Genomic DNA, 19,350 nt, shown 5'->3' on the forward strand with positions numbered 1-19,350 from the left:
ACATTAAGAAAGTAGCTCCTTACCTTGTTCAAAATAAAAGTCCCTCACGTAATTACACTAACGTATTTATTCATGATATATGAAAAATAATTGTTTAAACATATTCTATGATTCAAATTTAAGTGACATTTGTATTAAATGTGGGTTAAAAAAAATCCCCAAAGTTCAATAAATGCCCCCAATGCAATACACTGTATATGAAACACATATTGGCATATAGAGAAAAAAGTATCCTATGTGGGGTTGGGAATACTCAGTGGCGTCTGTAGAATCTACATATGGTGTTATTTCATTGGCGACTCTGGTCTAAATACAAAGCAACACTTTATACTCTAGCAGAGTGGAATTTACCTTCTACATAGTTGCATTATTTTCCAGAGAACGCATTTGGAGCAAAAAATCTGTTAATTTGCTGTTAGAAATGTGTTCAACATCCACTAAAGTAGTGTTAGAAATTGCGTAATTCAAATCTGGTATTGGAATAAGAATCAAGAGATCTTCAATCCAAGCTAAATTTATTATATGCAAAATGTATGTATGATAAGTATGATGGTTCGTATACGGGCTCACTGAAATACCACGCAGGGCAGACAGAGAACTGATCCATTGTTACAGGTTCTTCCTCAAATACTCTGACAGAGAGAGAGAGTTCCCACCTCTCTGCTGGCCAATCAGAATAGAGACTGAGCGTGGTTTAGACTTACTCAGCCAATCCGTTGGCGCACGGGCTGGTCCCAACCCCTTGGCGCTCCATTTGTTGCACTCTGTTGCCAGGCATAAGTTTATCATAACAACCTGTGGAGTTAGCACTTTTTTTGCAGTACCCATGTCCTTGGACAGTTCACAGATGGAAGTTTACATACACTAAGTTGACTGTGTCTTTAAACAGCTTGGAAAATTTCAGAAAATGATGTCATGGCTTTAGAAACTTCTGATAGGCTAATTGTCAACATTTGAGTCAATTTGAGGTGTACCTGTGGATGTATTTCAAGGCCTACCTTCAAACTCAGTGCCTCTTTGCTTGACATCATGGGAAAATCAAAAGAAATCAGCCAAGACCGCCACAAGTCTTTTTCATCCTTGGGAGCAATTTCCAAACGCCTGAAGGTACCACATTCATCTGTACAAACAATAGTACGCAAGTATAAACACCATGGGACCACGCAGCCGTCATACCGCTCAGGAAGGAGACGCGTTCTGTCTCCTAGAGATGAAGGTACTTTGGTGCAAAAAGTGCTAATCAATCCCAGAACGACCTTGTGAAGATGCTGGAGGAAACAGGTACAAAAGTATCTATATCCACAGTAAAACGAGTCCTATATCGACATAACCTGAAAGGCCGCTCAGCAAGGAAGAAGCCACTGCTCCAAAACCGCAATAAAAAAGCCAGACTACGGTTTGCAACTGCACATGGGGACAAAGATCGTACTTTTTGGAGAAATGTCCTTTGGTCTGATGACACAAAAATAGAACTGTTTGGCCATAATGAACATCGTTATGTTTGGAGGAAAAAGGGGGTGCTTGCAAGCCAAAGAACACCATCCCATCCGTGAAGCACGGGGGTGGCAGCATCATGCTGTGGGGGTGCTTTGCTGCAGGAGGGACTGGTGCACTTCACAAAATAGATGGCATCATGAGGAAGGAAAATGATGTGGATATATTGAAGCAACATCTCAAGACATCAGTCAGGAAGTTAAAGCTTGGTAGCAAATGGGTCTTCCAAATGGACAATGACCCCAAGCATACTTCCAAAGTTGTGGCAAAATGGCTTAAGGACAACAAAGTCAAGGTATTGGAGTGGCCATCACAAAGCCCTGACCTCAATCCTATAGAACATTTGTGGCAGAACTGAAAAAGCGTGTGCGAGCAAGGAGGCCTATAAACCTGACTCAGTTACACCAGCTCTGTCAGGAGGAATGGGCCAAAATTCACCCAACCTATTGAGGGAAGCTTGTGGAAGGCTACCTGAAACGTTTGACCCAAGTTAAACAATTTAAAGGCAATGCTACCAAATACTAATTGAGTGTATGTAAACTTCTGACCCACTGGGAATGTGATGAAAGAAATAAAAGCTGAAATAAATAATTCTCTCTACTATTATGCTGACATTTCACATTCTTAAAATAAAGTGGTGATTCTAAATGACCTAAAACAGGGAATTTTTACTAGGATTAAATGTCAGGAATTGTGAAAAACTGAGTTTAAATGTATTTGGCTAAGGTGTATGTAAACTTCCGACTTCAACTGTACCAACGGTTGTCGGAGAGGGATTGTCCTTCCCAACTCGTGACATTAGTGAAAGTTCTCTAGACGACTATACATGCCAGCTGCAGACTGATATTATAAGGTCCAGTGCGTGGTCTTCTTCTTCTCGTGTAGAGGTTGAGAGTTTCAGAGTTTCACCATTTCAAACGTATGGACTACTGTCTCATGTTTTCTGGTCTAACCATTTTGTAACGTTTAGCTCACGCTTCACGTCTGCTGGTCTGTAGCGTGTCAACCATTTTAAGCCGTGGGGCTTCCTGGTCTGTAGCGGTTAAACCATTTTGCTATATTCAGCTCGCGCTGCATGTCCGGCTGGTCTAATGTTAATTTGTTTTTCATGGCTTTTTATGCTTGGGTAAAAAGGGGCGTTCCATCACGCCGACCCAATGTCTGTGCTTACTTGGGCGTGGTTACTGACTGGCAAAAGTTTATATGAAAAACTATTATCTCATTTAAAAGGCTAAAATCACATTGCTATCTTCACAAACGTATTCTCATACTTAATCATATATTTTATACAACATTTAGATGCAAACCTGATAACTGAAATGTGTACACTTCCAGAGATAGTTATTTAGTAATACCATCCTTAATGACATCATGTCACGCCCTGACCTATATAACTATTGTTTGTTGAGTCAGGGTGTGGAAATCTATGTTAGATATTCTATGTTTATATTCTAGTGTCCTATTTCTTTGTCTGGCCGGGTATGATTCCCAATCAGAGGCAGCTGTCGCTCATTGTCTCTGATTGGGGATCATACTTAGGTAGCCCATTGCCTACTGTGTATTGTGGGATCTTGTTCCTGTTAGGCTTGTATGTGTATAGCCCTTTGGACTTCACGTTACGTTGTTTCTTGCTTTGTTGTATGTTTATTGAGGTAATAAACATGTACGCTTTTCACGCTGCACCTTGGTCCGACCCATCTCTCAACGTTCGTGACACATCACAAAACAATAAACAATATGACATGATTATTCTTTAGATCCCCACCAACCATTCCAACCACTTAGATGTCAGAAATAACGTTCCAATGTCCAATCTTTTGGAGAAAAAGGTTTTGGCGGCAATCTGTCCCTGTAACACATAGACATTCAGATTACCAATACCAAGGACCAACAAGGAGTTGTTTGTTGCAAATCATTTAGGAAAGGTGCGAGGGGTCATAAAAAACCCCACATCAATCAATCCTGTGTTCATAAAAATGACCACAGGAGAGAGAGAGATCTGTAGACTGTTGCTTCCCTTTATTCTGATCTTGGGCTTCTCACATGGGACCATCACATGAGAGTCATGACAAAGGCCAATGCCTTTAAGGACCATGAACCAAAACCTCAACTGTCCCACACGATTCTCTGCCATCTGCAGTAAGACCAAGTTAAAAATGTTTCATTTTTAGTTTAAAGATATCAGTGTTTTCTGCATGCAGGGTCACCAACAACAAAATGTAGCCTACACAGATGCATTTCAACATACAAATAGCAGGCAGACCTGTCAACATTGGGAAATGTTTTTGAGTAACAGTGTAACCCCCATGCTCGTTCTCCACCATTATGATACTCTATAGCTAGGTTTCCATCCAATTGGCGACAGATTTCCAAGCAAATATTCAAAGATCTGCATAAAAACATGCGCATTTACACATCTGAGATGTATTTCCATCAAATTGATTTGTTGCGGATAAAAAGCTGTGTGTGATAACGTAGTGCACATAAAAATAACTTTTGCGGTTACATTTCCATGTACCGAATAAAAAATAAAAGTTAATTGGTTTCCGTCGCATTTTTAACTCTAGGCTACTGATCGTTTTGTCACAAAAATAAATTGCATTATATGTGTCCACTTGTGCTCTAGCCAACAACTCACAGATACCGGTCTTTAATGGCGGGTCGTCTGAAAAAAAACTGGAAAAATATGTGTAGTCTTAATAAAACAATATTCCACCACCATTTTCTGATTTTCTGACAATTTAGAATGTTTCACACCCTTGGCCAAAAATGGGGGTGGTTAATGGTGTTCTATTAAGAAAGTACACATATTTTCCGGGGTTTTTTTCTCGACTTCCCGCCATTAAAGCTACTTGAGGGAAGTTATGCCTTTGCAGCCTGAATGGAGGATGCTTTATGTATGAGCCAGTCCATGGGGAAGTGTATTACCTGCTGGGCACATCAATCCTAGATGATAGTGCAGATTTCTATAGTAATTACTAGAATATTCTTGTAATAAATGTGTATGTTAGTTTTATAGGATGACTATAGATTTTTACTGCATATTTTGCATTAAGGTTGAACCAAAAGATTACATGTAATAAAGATGAAATGAAAATAATATTTGTATATGAAATTAAATAATATATGTTGATGCTAATACTATGTACAATGTCTAATTATGTTGCAATATGATAGCCTAATATATTCAACAAAAAAAATCATTCTCATCACCCTAATAACGATGACACACCCCTCACTATTGTCATTGGTTGCACTAATTACACTGCCTACGTAACCTGGTTCAAGCATTCATGACATTACCCTGAAGGCACAGTACTGCTGAAACGTTGGTGGTTTACCCAATAAATTACTGGGAGCTTGTATATAAAGTGCAGAACAATTTTTATTGCCCAGGGTGTGTGAAATTTTATGGAATACGTTTACTGAACTCTCCCCTATTGGTTTATCATTCAAAAGCATCTAGGCCTGTATGGCGTAAATCTTTCATGTTGGTTTAGACCAAACAATCTCCCCCATTTGTCCTTTCCTCCAACGATGTACTGCTCCTTGCCACAGGCTGGGTGGATCTTAGCCCTCTCTGCTGTCACAGTCAAGCACCAGATGGTTCTCTGGGTAATGGCAAATTCTGGGATGTAGTTCCAGCCGCTCCTGTGCACATGTCCTTGTCATTGATAAATGACAGTTGACCATTGACAAACAACCATAGGCCTCTGTCAAATATGTTAAGGTCAGTAGGTTCAGAGTAAATGTTAGCCATAAGACGTGACAAAAGTAATTCCAGAAGTCAAAGAATAAGTCAAACACTTGTTTATTCAATAAGAGGAAACTATATCCAGGTACTATTCATAACCACAGAATGGGACTACGTTTCGTAATAGGCTGCATTAATTAATTTCAAATGGGTAACAATGTTGTCAACAGAAACAGAAAAGACTGGAATGTTAAAAACAAACTGGACAGAAATGTTTATACTAAAACGGCCTTCCTCTGGGAAGACTACAGGTGGACGACAATCCTCTCAATCAGCCGAGGTCTGTATCTTTATCCATCTTTCTCTGAAAAAATAAAATAAAATCAGTGTACATTGTCAATCCATTATCTATGTTAACCCATAACACCAGCTAAAACAGATCCCCTAAAAAGTCCCATATCTTTCAATTTGGTTGAGATTCCACAAGCATAGGTGATACTAGCTTAAGTAAACAAGGTTTCCCTTGACGGATGAATATTCGACATTTAACATTGAACCCTGAGGAATGTTGAGAATATATTCTGGCCTCCAAGGTCAACTACATTTTCCGACTAATACGCCACAAAGTATGATTCATAAAATTGACTCTTGTCATAGTTGAAAATTACCTTAAGGTTCAGGTAATGTTCCTCACTGCAACAGTGGACTGATTTGGCTGTTTTCTCATTGGTGTAGAAAATGTTGCACAGCTTGCAGAAGAATCCAGTCCTTGGTACCAGATAGTCTAACCCTGCAAGTAAAAGGAGAGAAAAAAAAAACATGTTTGTGTTCTGACGATATGGCAGAAAAAAATATATTTATTAGATCCCTGTCACACGATAATTAAAAAAAGGCAGCCACACAAACAGAAGTCTGTTTTTCTCTAGCCTCTTACCAACAGGGTTGTCAGGTTGATAAGGACCCAGAGGTTCCTCCTGCTTCTCCTCCTCCTCCTCTCCCTCTGGGATAGCTTCCACACCACTGGCTTCCTCACCCTCAGGGTCCCCACAGACCCCCTCACTGTCAGACACAGGGCTCTGGACATCCTGGCCATACAAACACAATCATGTCTATCACTCATTTGTTCTAATTAGCCTGAGACCAACACCAAGACATATCTTCACTCTTCTCTGTGTGAAGTGCATTGACTGATTACTTCTTGACTAACCGGTAACTGTAAAAGGATTGTTCACGAACATGCCTAAATTAAATACGTAAATATTGAGCTAGCATTTAACTAACAAGGCAATCTTGCACCTTGTTTTAATTAAGGAAACAAAAACATAGCAAATAACCATGTTTCACCTCTGGACAGGGGCTTTTGGCTGACTGGCCATTGGTCTTTTCATCTCCATGGTGATCTCTTGATCTTCTGTTTTTCTGACCGGCCAACCACAGCTCATATTTGACTGGTGGCTTCCTGCATCAGGAGCAGAATATAATATCATGCAGTACTATATCATGAAAGTGTACTTAGATACAACCCTCATACAGTCCAGTTTAACCATAGATCACAACATTCTTTATCAGATTATTTTATTGGCTGTATCTTCTTCCAATAGATAATCAATTAAACTGGCAGTGGACATGGACAGGATACTAGCATTATTCAAATTCCATTTTGTCTAACTATAATTTCCATAATCTACTCTACTGCATATCCTTAGGGGTAATTGAAAATGATTTACCAGTATATTAATGAGTCTCCCTTTTTGCACAAACTGACCCTTAACAGGGTGCCGTAAAACTTGTGTGGACGTTGGAAGTACTTGACCATTTTCTGAGCGGCTTCCACACTCTCCAACTGGATATAACACTGAAAGAAGAAAAAAGAAATCCATGTGAGAGTCCGTTATAGAAAAACAAACTCCCCCCTAAAAAATGGGCCGGTGAAACTTTACCTTTCCATGACGCCAGTTCAAATTATAGCCAGTGATTTTCCCGAAAGGCTGGGCAAGTCGCAACAGAGAGACGTCCGAGTACTTCTGGAGTGGAAGCATAGAAATGTAGATGGATCTCCCACTAGGACTCTACATTGACAGAAACAAAGTCACATTACACATAGTATGCATCTTTGTGTTACAAATATTTATGCTAGTGTGTAGTTGAGTTTATAATACAGTGCATTTGGAAAGTATTCAGACCCCTTGACTTATTCCACATTTTGTTACATTGCAGCCTTATTCCCCTCAATCTACACACAATACCCCATAATGACAAAGCGAAAACAGATTTTTAGAAATGTTTGCAATTTTATTAAATATAAAAAACTGAAAAACCTTTTTTTACATAAGTATTCAGACCCTTTGCTATGAGACTCGAAATTGAGCTCAGGTGCATTGAGCTCCTGTTTCCACTGATCATCCTTGAGATGTTTCTACTTGGTTAGAGTCCCCCTGTGGTAAATTCAATTGATAGGACATGATTTGGAAAAGCACACACCTGTCTATATAAGGTCCCACTGTTGACAGTGCACGTCAGAGCAAAAACCAAGCCGTGAGGTTGAAGGAATTGTCCGTAGAGCTTCAAGATAGGATTGTGTCTACGCACAGATCTGGGGAAGGGTACCAAAACATTTCTGCAGCATTGAATGTCCCCAAGAACACAGTGGTCTCCATCATTCTTAAATGGAAGAAGTTTGGAATCACCAAGACTCTTCCTACAGCTGGCCGCCCAGCCAAACTGAACAATCGGGGGAGAAGGGCCTTGGTCAGGGAGGTGACCAAGAACCCGATGGTCACTCTGACAGAGCTCCAGAGTTCCTCTGTGGAGATGGGAGAACCTTCCAGAAGGACAACCATCTCTGCAGCACTCCACCAATCAGGCCTTTATGGTAGAGTGGCCAGACGGAAGCCACTCCTCAGTAAAAGGCACGACAGCCCGCTTGGTTTGAAAAAAAGCACCTTAATGATTCTCAGACCATGAGAAACAAGATTCTCTGGTCTGATAAAACCAAGATGGAACTCATGGCCTGAATGTTGTGTCACGTCTGGAGGAAACCTAGCACAATCCCTACTGTGAAGCATGGTGGTGGCAGCATCATGCTGTGGGGATGTTTTCAGCAGCAGGGACTGGGAGGCCAGTCAGGATCAAGGGAAAGATGAATGGAGCAAAGTACAGAGAGATCCTTGATGAAAACCTGCTCCAGTGCGCTCAGGACCTCAGACTGGGACGAAGGGTCACCTTCCAACAGGACAATGACCCTAAGCACACAGCCAAGACAACGCAGGAGTGGCTTCGGTCTCTGAATGTCTTTTAGTGGCCCAGCCAGAGCATGGACTTGAACCCAATCGAACATCTCTGGAAAGACCCAAAAATAGCTGTGCAGCGACGCTCCCCATCCAACCTGACAGAGCTTGAGAGGATCTGCAGAGAAGAATTGGAGAAACTCCCCAAATACAGGTGTGCCAAGCTTGTAGTGTCATACCCAAGAAGAATCGTGGCTGTAATCGCTGCCAAAGGTGCTTCAACAAAGCACTGAGTAAAGGGTCTGAATACTTATGTAAATGTAATATTTCAGTTTTGTAATTTTAATAAATTAGCAAACATTTCTAAAAGACTATTCTTGCTTCGTCATTATGGGGTATTGTGTGTAGATTGATGGGGGGGGACAATTGAATTAGTTTTACAATAAGGCTGTAACGTAAGAAAATGTGGAAAGTCAATGGTACTGAATACTTTCCAATGCACTGTAACTCAAATATCTCATCAGATGCATAACATGTACACCATAGATACTACACCATTTAGCAGACACCAAACCCACCTCCAACTTTTTCTGTGAAAAGCACATGCTAACATTGACACGTTTCCGCAACAACTCTCCTTTGCCTTTGTAGAATTTCACCATTTCACGTACTTCCTCTGTAGTTTCAAGCTCTAACCATGCCTGAAAATATAGAAAAAGCTCAATGTCATAAAAACTAGGACAGCAAACGCTTGCACAAATCAGGGGTTGAGTAAAACTCCTCCCTGTATGCCGAAATACATTGTCAAATTGTTATTCACCACTGTTGCTGCGACAAAATTATTCCCATAAAGAATAAATACACTGATCCCCAAATAACATATCTGCAAGTAACATAATTTTGAACATACCTCCTGTTTGAGGAAGGATATGGAATGGTTGACAACTTTCACGTTTGCTCGCTCTGCCAGTTTCAATAGGGCCACCTCCACGTTTCCATAGCCCTTTCTAATTGGGCTAATATGGACAACTTTTCCATCCTGTAGAAAACAATTTTACTGCGCAACCTACTATCAATAATGTTGGATAAAGCAACTTTTCTACACTTGACACATTCAACTACACGTTTCTAAATGAACAATGTCGTTTTTGGAGGAATACCAACCCATGAAGCATCCTTTGACTCTGCAAATAAAAACAAAAGTAATTATTACTATAAAATTATGATCTTCAGATTATTTTCTTCATGTGTTACCCACACAGGCTAAACAATCGTAATAATTGTTATGTCCTTTGCTGCCAAGTAAGAACGTTTTGCATCATTCATTGATTACCCAGCGATGTGTCCCCTCCAGTATTGTTGTCGAGTTCATCCAATGTAACAAAATCATCCATATTCTCAGGGAAATCCATGTCATCCATATTGTCCTGTTGGAAATAAGTCCAAAACATCAATAAGTTAAAGAACAAGAGTTTCAAGTTCCACAGTGCTGCACCAGAATCATATCTAACCTCATAAATATTTTTGGAGGTTGCAATGGGAATCTGTCAAAAGTCTCTTAAAGCTAGGAAGTGAACTCTGTGGATGCACTATTACAAAGGATATTTTAAGCTGTCAATGTCATTTGTTATTCAAACCGCTTGGGTCAGTCCAGGTTAACCATGTTAGGGCTGAACAGATAGGCATGTCTACTGATCCACAATGTTTGGCTGACTTTCAAGTGCTTAAGCGCCTGTTCTGGATTACTACTGACAGTCTAGGTTTTCTGGAAACAATTGGAGCTTGTACAGAGATGTCTCGATCACCTTTGATATTCAACCATGGAACATAAGGAGACCCTTCAAATCTTATCTCCATCTGATTTGTAGGGCACTCATAAAACTGATGGAATTAATAACCCCTGAGCACATCATCTAGCCTACATACAGTGCCTTCAGAAAGGATTCAGACCCCTAGACTTTTTCCACATTTTGTTGTGTTACAGCCTGAATTTAAAATTGATTACATTTAGATTGTGTCACTGGCATACACACAATACCCCATGTCAAAGTGGAATTATGGTTAAAAGCTGAAATGTCTTGTGTTCAATAAGTATTCACAGAGCTTAAAGTATTGTGTGCCAATATTGTACAAGCCAGGTGTGAAAATCTATTTGAGACTTACTCAGAAAGGTGATTCTAACATATTTACTCAGGGGTGTGAATACTTATGTAAATTAATTTAAATAAATTTGAAAACATTTCTAAAAACTAGTTTTCACTTTGTCATAATGCGTATTGTGTGTAGATGGATGAGAAATTCAATGTAATCAATTTTTAATTCAGGCTGTAACAACAAAATGTGGAGTAAGTCAAGGTATTTTTCAGAAGGCACTGTACATAGTGTGCTATGGTACCAAGCAAACTCTATATTCCAACAATCCATGACTCAAACCAGCCATTGCTGACAGTCACAGAAAATATCTTGACTGTTTGTTTAGATTGTCAAGGTTCAATCTAAAGTGTCAGAAATTTTATTTGAAACCTCAGCCAGATTTGAGTGGTTCTAGGCATCAACCAAACTACGTTGAAGAGTAGAAGCACACATGCTTTAAGAACACATTGCTCGGAACCCACATCTTGGTTACTTGACATTAACTTATTTTAAATAATGGGAACAATAAGCCTTTTCTTGTTGGTTCCAGTCACAAATATGAATGACAAGAATTTCTTACATCTTCATGAAAGCTCTCCTGTTCCATCATGTTCTCCACTGAGACATCAGCGTCACACAGAGCTGGATCATCGGCAGCCTTTATGTCAGAAGCCTCCAAGGTATTGTCTGCCAACAGTTCTGAGATTTCGGGTTCCCCCTTATCTTTAGAATCAGCCACCAGAGAGGCACTTTTGGAAGGAGCAGGGTCTTTAGTATTAACACCAGCACCAGCTCCAACCTCATCATCTAACAAGCTTTGTTCAGCTTCCACCTGGACACCCTCTTCGTCTAGATCTTTTTTTTCCAAATCAATGTCCTCTTCCTTGACCACCTCCTTCTTGACCACCTCCTCGATGACCTGCTTGACCACTTCCTTGACCTCCTCTGAGGTGCATTGTTGATCTTCTCCTTGTTCCATCACTTTCTCAGCAGGTTGTTTGCCTGTACTGGGTTTCTCTTTGTTCGTGGAGTTTGAGGTCTTGCTGGTCTCCTCTCTCTTGTGTCTGCTGCTGCGGCCTTTACTGGAATCTGCTCTTCTGGATGTGGTGGAGTCAGGACTTTCTCTACAAGGCAAAAACCATTGAGGTAAACTTCCCTGACACAAACTTCCTGATGAGTCCCATAGCCCCAGTTGAAGGACTCTTACTTACCTCAGGCGCTTCAGTGACGATGACAAGAATACTTTGACACTCTTTCCATTGATCTTGAGGGGGTTGGAGTGGTAGTACTTCACCATAATGTCAGCATCTTTCCAATCTACCATCTCAATCAGGGCCTGCAGATGAATAAGGGAGAATTCATTAGACAAAGCTAGAGAAGGTGCTGCATAATGGAGGTTTTGGTGTTGAATTGATCTACTATAGTCATACAAAAAAATAGATACACTGCATTGTTAAATTGTTTTAATTGTTTTCTATTTGAAATCACCAGAGAATTGCAGAATTTGATTGATCACACTTCAATTCCATATTGCTCGAACCTTACCTGATCGCTTGAAAATGTTGAATGCCGCACATCCCCAAACATCTTGGCGAGATCGAGAATCTCTGGTTCTCTTTCCTTCCCAGGAGGTATGCGGGAAAAACAAACCACTGTATTGGTAACTTGTTTGGTCTGCCGTTTTTCTGGTGGTTCATCCAACCTTGGCGGCTAAAGGAAAAAACAAGCTCATACTGGGATCTCTGTGATTAAGAATACAGAATCTCAAAATTTTTAAGAGGCAGATGCACTTACATAAATACTGCACACCATAGGTGACAGGTACAGAGTCAACTTAAGTCCCTTCACGAAAGCTTGCTTTTCACTGTAGTGATTCACCATATTGACTGCCTCTTTGTGCAAACCAAACTCCAGGAAGCCCTGTAACAAAAATACAACACTGAATCATCCAATAGACATTCAACTACAGATGCAACTTTTTTTTTTAAGAGAATGTTAAAGCTGCAATATGTACGTTTTTGGGCGACTCGACCAAATTCACATATAGATCTCTCATTCTCATTGAAAGCAAGTCTAAAGTCTCCCGAGTGGCGCAACGGTCTAAGGCACTGCATTGCAGTGCTTGAGGCGTCACTACAGACCCGGGTTCGATCCCAGGCTGTGTCACAACCGGCCGTGACCCGGTGGCGCAAAATTGGCCCAGCGTCGTCTGGGTTAAGGGAGGGTTTGGCCGGGGGGCTTTACTTGGCTCATCGCGCTCTAGCGACTCCTTGTGGCAGGCCGTGCACGTACACTTCGGTCGTCAGTTGAACGGTGTTTCTCTACACTATACAGTGGCTTGCGAAAGTATTCATCCCTCTTGGCATTTTTCCTATTTTGTTGTCTTACAACCTGGAATTAAATTTGATTTTTGGGGGGTTTGTATCATTTGATTTACACAACATGCCTACCATTTTGAAGATGCAAATACTTTGTAGAGCCACCTTTTGCAGCAATTACAGCTGCAAGTCTCTTGGGGTATGTCTCTATAAGCTTGGCACATCTAGCCACTGGGATTTTTGCCCATTCTTCAAGGCAAAACTGCTCCAGCTCCTTCAAGTTGGATGGGTTCCGCTGGTGTACAGCTATCTTTAAGTCATACCACAGATTCTCAATTGGATTGAGGTCTGGGCTTTGACTAGGCCATTCCAAGACATTTAAAATGTTTCCCCTTAAACCACTCAAGTGCTGCTTTAGCGGCATGCTTAGGGTCATTGTCCTGCTGGAAGGTGAACCGCCGTCCCAGTCGCAAATTTCTGGAAGACTGAAACAGGTTTTCCTCAAGAATTTCCCTGTATTTAGCACCATCCATCATTCCTTCAATTCTGACCAGTTTCCCTGCCAATGAAAAACGGGGTGATGAGAGGTGTTGGGTTGGCGCCAGACATAGCGTTTTCCTTGATGGCCAAAAAGCTCAATTTGAGTCTCATCTGACCAGAGTACCTTCTCCCATATGTTTGGGGAGTCTCCCACATGCATTTTGACGAACACCAAACGTGTTTGCATATTTTTTTCTTTAAGCAATGGCTTTTTCCTGGCCACTCTTCCGGAAAGCCCAGCTCTGTGGAATGTACAGCTTAAAGTGGTCCTATGGACAGATACTCCAATCTCCGCTGTGGAGCTTTGTAGCTCCTTCAGGGTTATCTTTGGTCTCTTTGTTGGCTCTCTGATTAATGCCCTCCTTGCCTGGTCCGTGAGTTTTGGTGGGTGGCCCTCTCTTGACAGGTTTGTTGTGGTGCCATATTCTTTCCATTTTTTAATAATGGATTTAAAAATGGTGCTCCGTGGGATGTTCAAAGTTTCTGATATGTTTTTATAACCCAACCTTGATCTGTACTTCTCCACAACTTCGTCCCTGACCTGTTTGGAGAGCTTGCTTGGTGGTGCCCCTTGCTTAGTGGTGTTGCAGACTCTGTGGCCTTTCAGAACAGGTGTATATATACACACTGAGATCATGTTACACTTAGATGTCACACAGGTGGACTTTATTTAACTAATTATGTGACTTCTGAAGGTAATTGGTTGCACCAGATCTTATTTAGGGGCTTCATAGCAAAGGGGGTGAATACATTACATTTTAGTCATTTAGCAGACGCTCTTATCCAGAGCGACTTACAATTAGTGAGTGCATACATTATTTTTTATTACATTTTTCATACTGGCCCCCCGTGGGAATCGAACCCACAACCCTGGCGTTGCAAACGCCATGCTCTACCAACTGAGCTACATATGCACGCACCACTTTCCCGTTATTCATTTTGTAGACATTTTTTCATTTCACTTCACCAATTTGGACTATTTTGTGTATGTCCATTACATGAAATCAATTTAAATTACAGGTTGTAATGCAACAAAATAGGAAAAACGCAACAGCGGGATGAATACTTTTGCAAGGCACTGTACTTGCTTGTTTTGTCACATACACTAAAATTAGGCGAACTATTAGAATTTGTGCAACCAGGAAATGGCGGAGCAATTTTGGGATCGGTGTCCCGTATACGGGACGGTTGAGCTAACGTGCACTAATGTGATTAGTTTGACTGTTGTAAGTAACAGCAAACTTTCCAGGATATAGACATGTCTTACATGGGCAGAACGCTTACATTCTTGTTAATCTAACTGCACTATTCAATTCACAGTAGCTATTACAGTGAAAAAACACCATGCTATTGTTTGAGGAGAGTGCACAACAACAAAGAACGTATCACGGCAACTGTTTTGATACATTCACCTCTGAAGGTAAATAATGTACTTACATTCAGTAATCTTGCTCTGATTTGTCATCCTAAGAGTCCCAGAGATAAAATGTAGTATAGTTGTAGCATAGTTTTGTTTGATAAAATCAATTTTTATTTTCAAAATGTAGGAACTGGGTTCTACAGTTTGAGCCCCTGCTGTCTCTGGCTCCACACCCACCCCACCCGGCCATCTAGATGTGTGAAAGTTAGCGTATAAGCTAATGGGAGTGTGTAAACTTACATTTTGTATTACCATATCTTTTTTTTGTTTTCTATAGTTATGTACTTGAAAATGTATCAATTGACCAATTCGGCACATTTGGGCAAACTTGATACAAAATAGTCCAGTATTGCAACGCTTCACTGGATCAATCTGAAACGTTGCACACATTGCGCCTAAACTGCAATATTATATTGTGGCCTTCCTCTTGCATTTCAAATATGGAACAAAAAAATAAATAGAAAACGCATGTTTTTTTGTTTGTATTATCTTTTACCAGATCTAAGATGTTATATTCTCCTACATTAATTTCACATTTCCACAAACTTCAAAGTGTTTCCTTTCAAATGGCATCAAGAATATGCACATCCTTGCTTCAGGTCCAGAGCTACAGGCAGTTAGATTTGGGTATGTCATTTTAGGCGAAAATTGAAAAAAAGGGTTCCGATCCTTAAGCGGTCAAGAGTTTACAGTGTTTATTCCTCAGTTTTTCTTATCAATTTGTGTGACTTACCTTGCAGGGGAACACCAGATGTTTTACAACTGTGCCGAATGGCTTAGCCAAAGCCATCAAGTCTTCAACACAAACAGAGCCATGGGGAAATTTTGTGACCACCACCTTCGTGCCAGCCTGAAGCAAAATATAAATCACACATTCAAGCACGCAGCTAGCTTTAAGCAAATAAACAACATCATAAGTCAATAAAAAATGTTCCATTTATAAGAAAACAATGCCACAAAAGTGGCATCATTACCTTGGGCTTCAAATGGTGTCTTTCTGGTGCAGACCAGACTTCACCTAAAGATGAAAACATGAAAGGAGATAGTATTTATTTTCAAATGGTTTGCAATTGGGCCTTATTTGGTCTGGATCAAACTTGACTTTTGAACGGGACTCGGTTTATCACCTCCTACACGGTCTGAGCTATGTTGTCTCTTGTTAGGCATAGCAGGACGTGGCATTTTTCTGGGCGGTGAAATAGCATCTCTACTTGGGATGGAGTTGGACCTGGAAGATAACGTAAACAGTGCTAAGTAAGAAGAGGAACGGCTAATGGTTTTACATCATGACATGGCTGTTTTCAACTTAAAGCTGAATTTCATGCCCCTCACATTTCCATCTCGGTATCATGTATTTTCCAATCTGGATATCTGTAAAAAAAACAGAAACGAGAAAAAAAAACGATTTTGAATAAAACCAGGTTTTAGGAAATATCTCAATTGATTTTGTGACCTGTATCAGTCCATTTTCTAAATATTTTACTTTGCATGAAAACACTTACAGGCGCAAGAGTTCTCGACAGCCCTCCGCATGTCGTAATCCATTGAGATGTTCCTTCCATGTCTGTGAAAAAAGCAAACTCATTAAGCTAAATTAATGCCATCATACAAGTTGAAGTGTTCTGATTAAAAGTATATAGATATACAGTCCAACAGCAAGAGTATTGAAATATAACAAAGCTTACCTTGGAAGAATTCAACATGCAGAAGCATAGAGAGCATGTGTGTGGGTAAATCTTGGGCACAACTCCATGAAAATCATCCACTTGATAGGAGAAAGGAAACTTTTGCTGGCTGTCGGATGGTTTTTCCCTTGAGAACCTAGCGCGACGGGAACCTCTCCTTGACTCAGTCCGCTCTGGTCGACTGTGAATCTCCACTTTCCTATAGTCAGTGTCACAATGGCTGTTGGACTGGGGAGGGACTGCAGGGGGACTGTCCTGTTTGCTGCGGTCTCCATCATCTGTATCCTCCTGCTGGCTGTCTCTCTTCGGGGAGGCCTCTCCCTGCCCCTCTTGCTTGGCTCGTTTGGCCTTCAGTTGCATTATCAGATAAGGCAACGTCTCCACACTTATCTCGTTCTCTGGAATCTGGGCCAGAGCATCCACGTCTTCTGGAGAGAGCCCCAGAGTGGCATATAAATTCATAGTGCTCATCGCTCCATCACCAGATCCTTGGGGTGCAGAGCTGTGACCCTCACTGTCCTCCATCCTCAAACCTCCAGGGCACAGAGAAGTTTATTCTGAAATTGGGCAAAAATGGTGTTCAGTCATTTCAACTGATGATGTAACTAAAGCCTATTAACATGTATAAATCAATGGTTGGGTAAAAATTGTAGGCCCCACATTAGAGCCTTGGGATTCAAGTCTCCTTAGCACGACTGTGAAACTGAAATGTTACCATCTTCAATCATTAAATAGCTAATTAGATGTCCCTCACAGAAATAATAATACGTTTCCCAGCCCAGAACAACATAGTTGCAAGCTAGCTACTGTAGCTAACTACAACGGAGGGGCCTTCGGCTTCGGCACAATAACAGCCAATTGTTATTAACTAGCTAGCTATGCATCTTTAACGCTGCAAAACGAAGCCCAATATCTTCTCAACCCCTGATGAATAAAAATTAGCTATCAGGTATGTACCATGTAGCTATAACGTTACTGTATTAATGTTAGCTAGCTGCACGCACTGCTGTAGAACGCGCTTCCTAGCCGCCCAAAGCCAGGAAGCTAGCTAGCAAGAAGAAGCTAACCATAGCTTTCTAGCAAATAAAGCAAGATATCAGAGTTTCAGGGTGAATGTTTATCCATACAGTTCAACTACAACATGGAATACAAATTGTGAATGCTGTAAAATATACCTTTTAAGAAGTCCCCTTTCAGGTTTTCGTCAAATGTGGTGGCTACAGTCTGGCCTACGATACGTGTAACTAATCCGTCTACCAGCGTATTGTCAGCGACATTAAATAAGTACTTCCCTGTCACGGAATTTATCAAATTTTCATAATAAAAGTTCCTAACGTAACACATTAACATGTATTTATTCATGAGATTTTAAAAAATAATTGTCTAAACATGAACTATGATTCATATTTAAGTGACATTTGCATTACATTTGTATTTGTGTGTGTTTTTTTCAAAGTTAAATAAATGCCCCCAACGCAATACACTGTATATGAAATACATTTAGGAAATACATTTAGGCATATAGAGAAAAAAGTATTCTATGTGGGGTTGGGAATACTCAGTGGCGTCAGTAGAAGCTACGTATGGTGTTATTTCATGGGGGACTCGTCTAAATACACAGCAACACTTTTTACTCCACCCACTCCCGGTAAAAGTGGGGTTGAGAACACTCAATAGAATCTGTATAATCTATATGTAAGGGATACTCAACGAGGGGCTTTGCGTTCTATGGAAAATAATGCACGACGTGGATGGTGTGTTCATTAACCTTCCACAGAGTTGCATTATTTTCCAGAGAACGCATAGAGCCCGGAGGTGATTATCCCTTTTATACTATGGCTATAATTTAAAACATTTCCCCCAACATTGTTTTAATTTGCAGGTATAAATGTATTCAACATTCACTGAAGTAGGTAGCAAGTTTACTAGATAGCTACAGTAGTTGCTTTGGTAAGCAGGGAACCTAGCTGTCAAGAGCAGTGGGCCAGTAACTTAAAGGTTGCTGATTCGAGCCGACTAGGTGAAAAATCTGTCAGTGCCCTCCTGTAAGTCACTCTGGATAAGAATGTCTGCTAAATGACTATAATGTGTTTTTTTAATCAAACAGACTTGCTTGTTTAGCAAACCGTCAGTCCTAGCTTGCTGTTATGAAAATAAAATTCAACAATGCCAACAACGTTTTCAATTCGACTTTTGCCTTCAAAAGCTGCTCAAATGTAGAACATGTAAGAATTAACTATAGCCATTGAATTCTACCATGGTGATATACCATGCATTCTAGAATGCCCTTCAAGCCAATCAGAAACAACTATTCAACACATGCCATAAACGGTGTTCTAAACTGGGTGGGTCGAGCCCTGAATGCTGATTGGCTGAAAGCCGCGGTATATCAGACCGTATACCACAGGTAAGACAAAACATTTATTGTTACTGCTCAAATTACATTGGTAACCAGTTTATAATAGCAATAAGGCACCTCGGTGGTTTGTGGTATATGCCCAATATACCATGGCTAGGGGCTGTATCCAGGCACTCTGCGTTGCGTTGTCCCTAAGAACAACCTTTAGCCGTGGTATATTGGTCATATACCACACCCCCTCGGGCCTTATTGATTAATTATTTCATGGGGGACTCTGGTCTAAGTACCCTGCAACACTTTCTACTCCACCCATTCCATAAAAGTGGGGTTGGGAATACTCAGTAGGGTGTGTATAATCTATATATGGTGTTATTTCAAGGGGGCATGTGGTCTAAAAACCCAGCAACACTTTCTACCCCACCCACTCCATAGCCCCCAATGCAATACACTGTAGACCTGTTGTCATTTCATACTAGACTT

At 40.6% G+C, this 19,350-nt stretch overlaps 1 protein-coding gene across 1 annotated transcript; it reads right to left on the reverse strand.

Annotated features, from left to right (window-relative positions):
- Positions 1–5,289: 5,289 nt before the first annotated feature.
- Positions 5,290–17,772, reverse strand: LOC121579576 (matrin-3). The gene is made up of 21 exons (XM_041894298.1): positions 17,687–17,772; positions 16,512–17,068; positions 16,329–16,390; positions 16,159–16,197; positions 15,954–16,054; positions 15,801–15,844; positions 15,560–15,676; positions 12,343–12,468; positions 12,094–12,258; positions 11,760–11,884; positions 11,129–11,672; positions 9,749–9,842; positions 9,580–9,599; positions 9,326–9,454; positions 8,994–9,116; positions 7,129–7,257; positions 6,916–7,043; positions 6,533–6,647; positions 6,123–6,273; positions 5,857–5,978; positions 5,290–5,552 (listed from the first exon to the last, which is right to left on the reverse strand). Exons 2-21 carry the CDS (start codon positions 17,034–17,036, stop codon positions 5,520–5,522), a joined length of 2,892 nt encoding a protein of 963 aa, XP_041750232.1. The 5' UTR covers positions 17,037–17,068; positions 17,687–17,772; the 3' UTR covers positions 5,290–5,519.
- Between the last annotated feature and the right edge of the window lie 1,578 nt (positions 17,773–19,350).

The sequence above is a fragment of the Coregonus clupeaformis genome, chromosome 13 (genome assembly GCF_020615455.1).
Source record: "Coregonus clupeaformis isolate EN_2021a chromosome 13, ASM2061545v1, whole genome shotgun sequence".
Taxonomy (NCBI): domain Eukaryota; kingdom Metazoa; phylum Chordata; class Actinopteri; order Salmoniformes; family Salmonidae; genus Coregonus; species Coregonus clupeaformis.

Coding starts and splice junctions, on each gene's coding strand:
- LOC121579576 (XM_041894298.1), bottom strand. CDS start 17,036: ATGGAGGACAGTGAGGGTCACAGCTCTGCACCCCAAGGATCTGGTGAT. Junction 16,198..16,328: donor TGTCGAGAACTCTTGCGCCT/GTAAGTGTTTTC, acceptor TTTTTTTTACAG/ATATCCAGATTGGAAAATAC. Junction 16,055..16,158: donor CATGATACCGAGATGGAAAT/GTGAGGGGCATG, acceptor GTTATCTTCCAG/GTCCAACTCCATCCCAAGTA.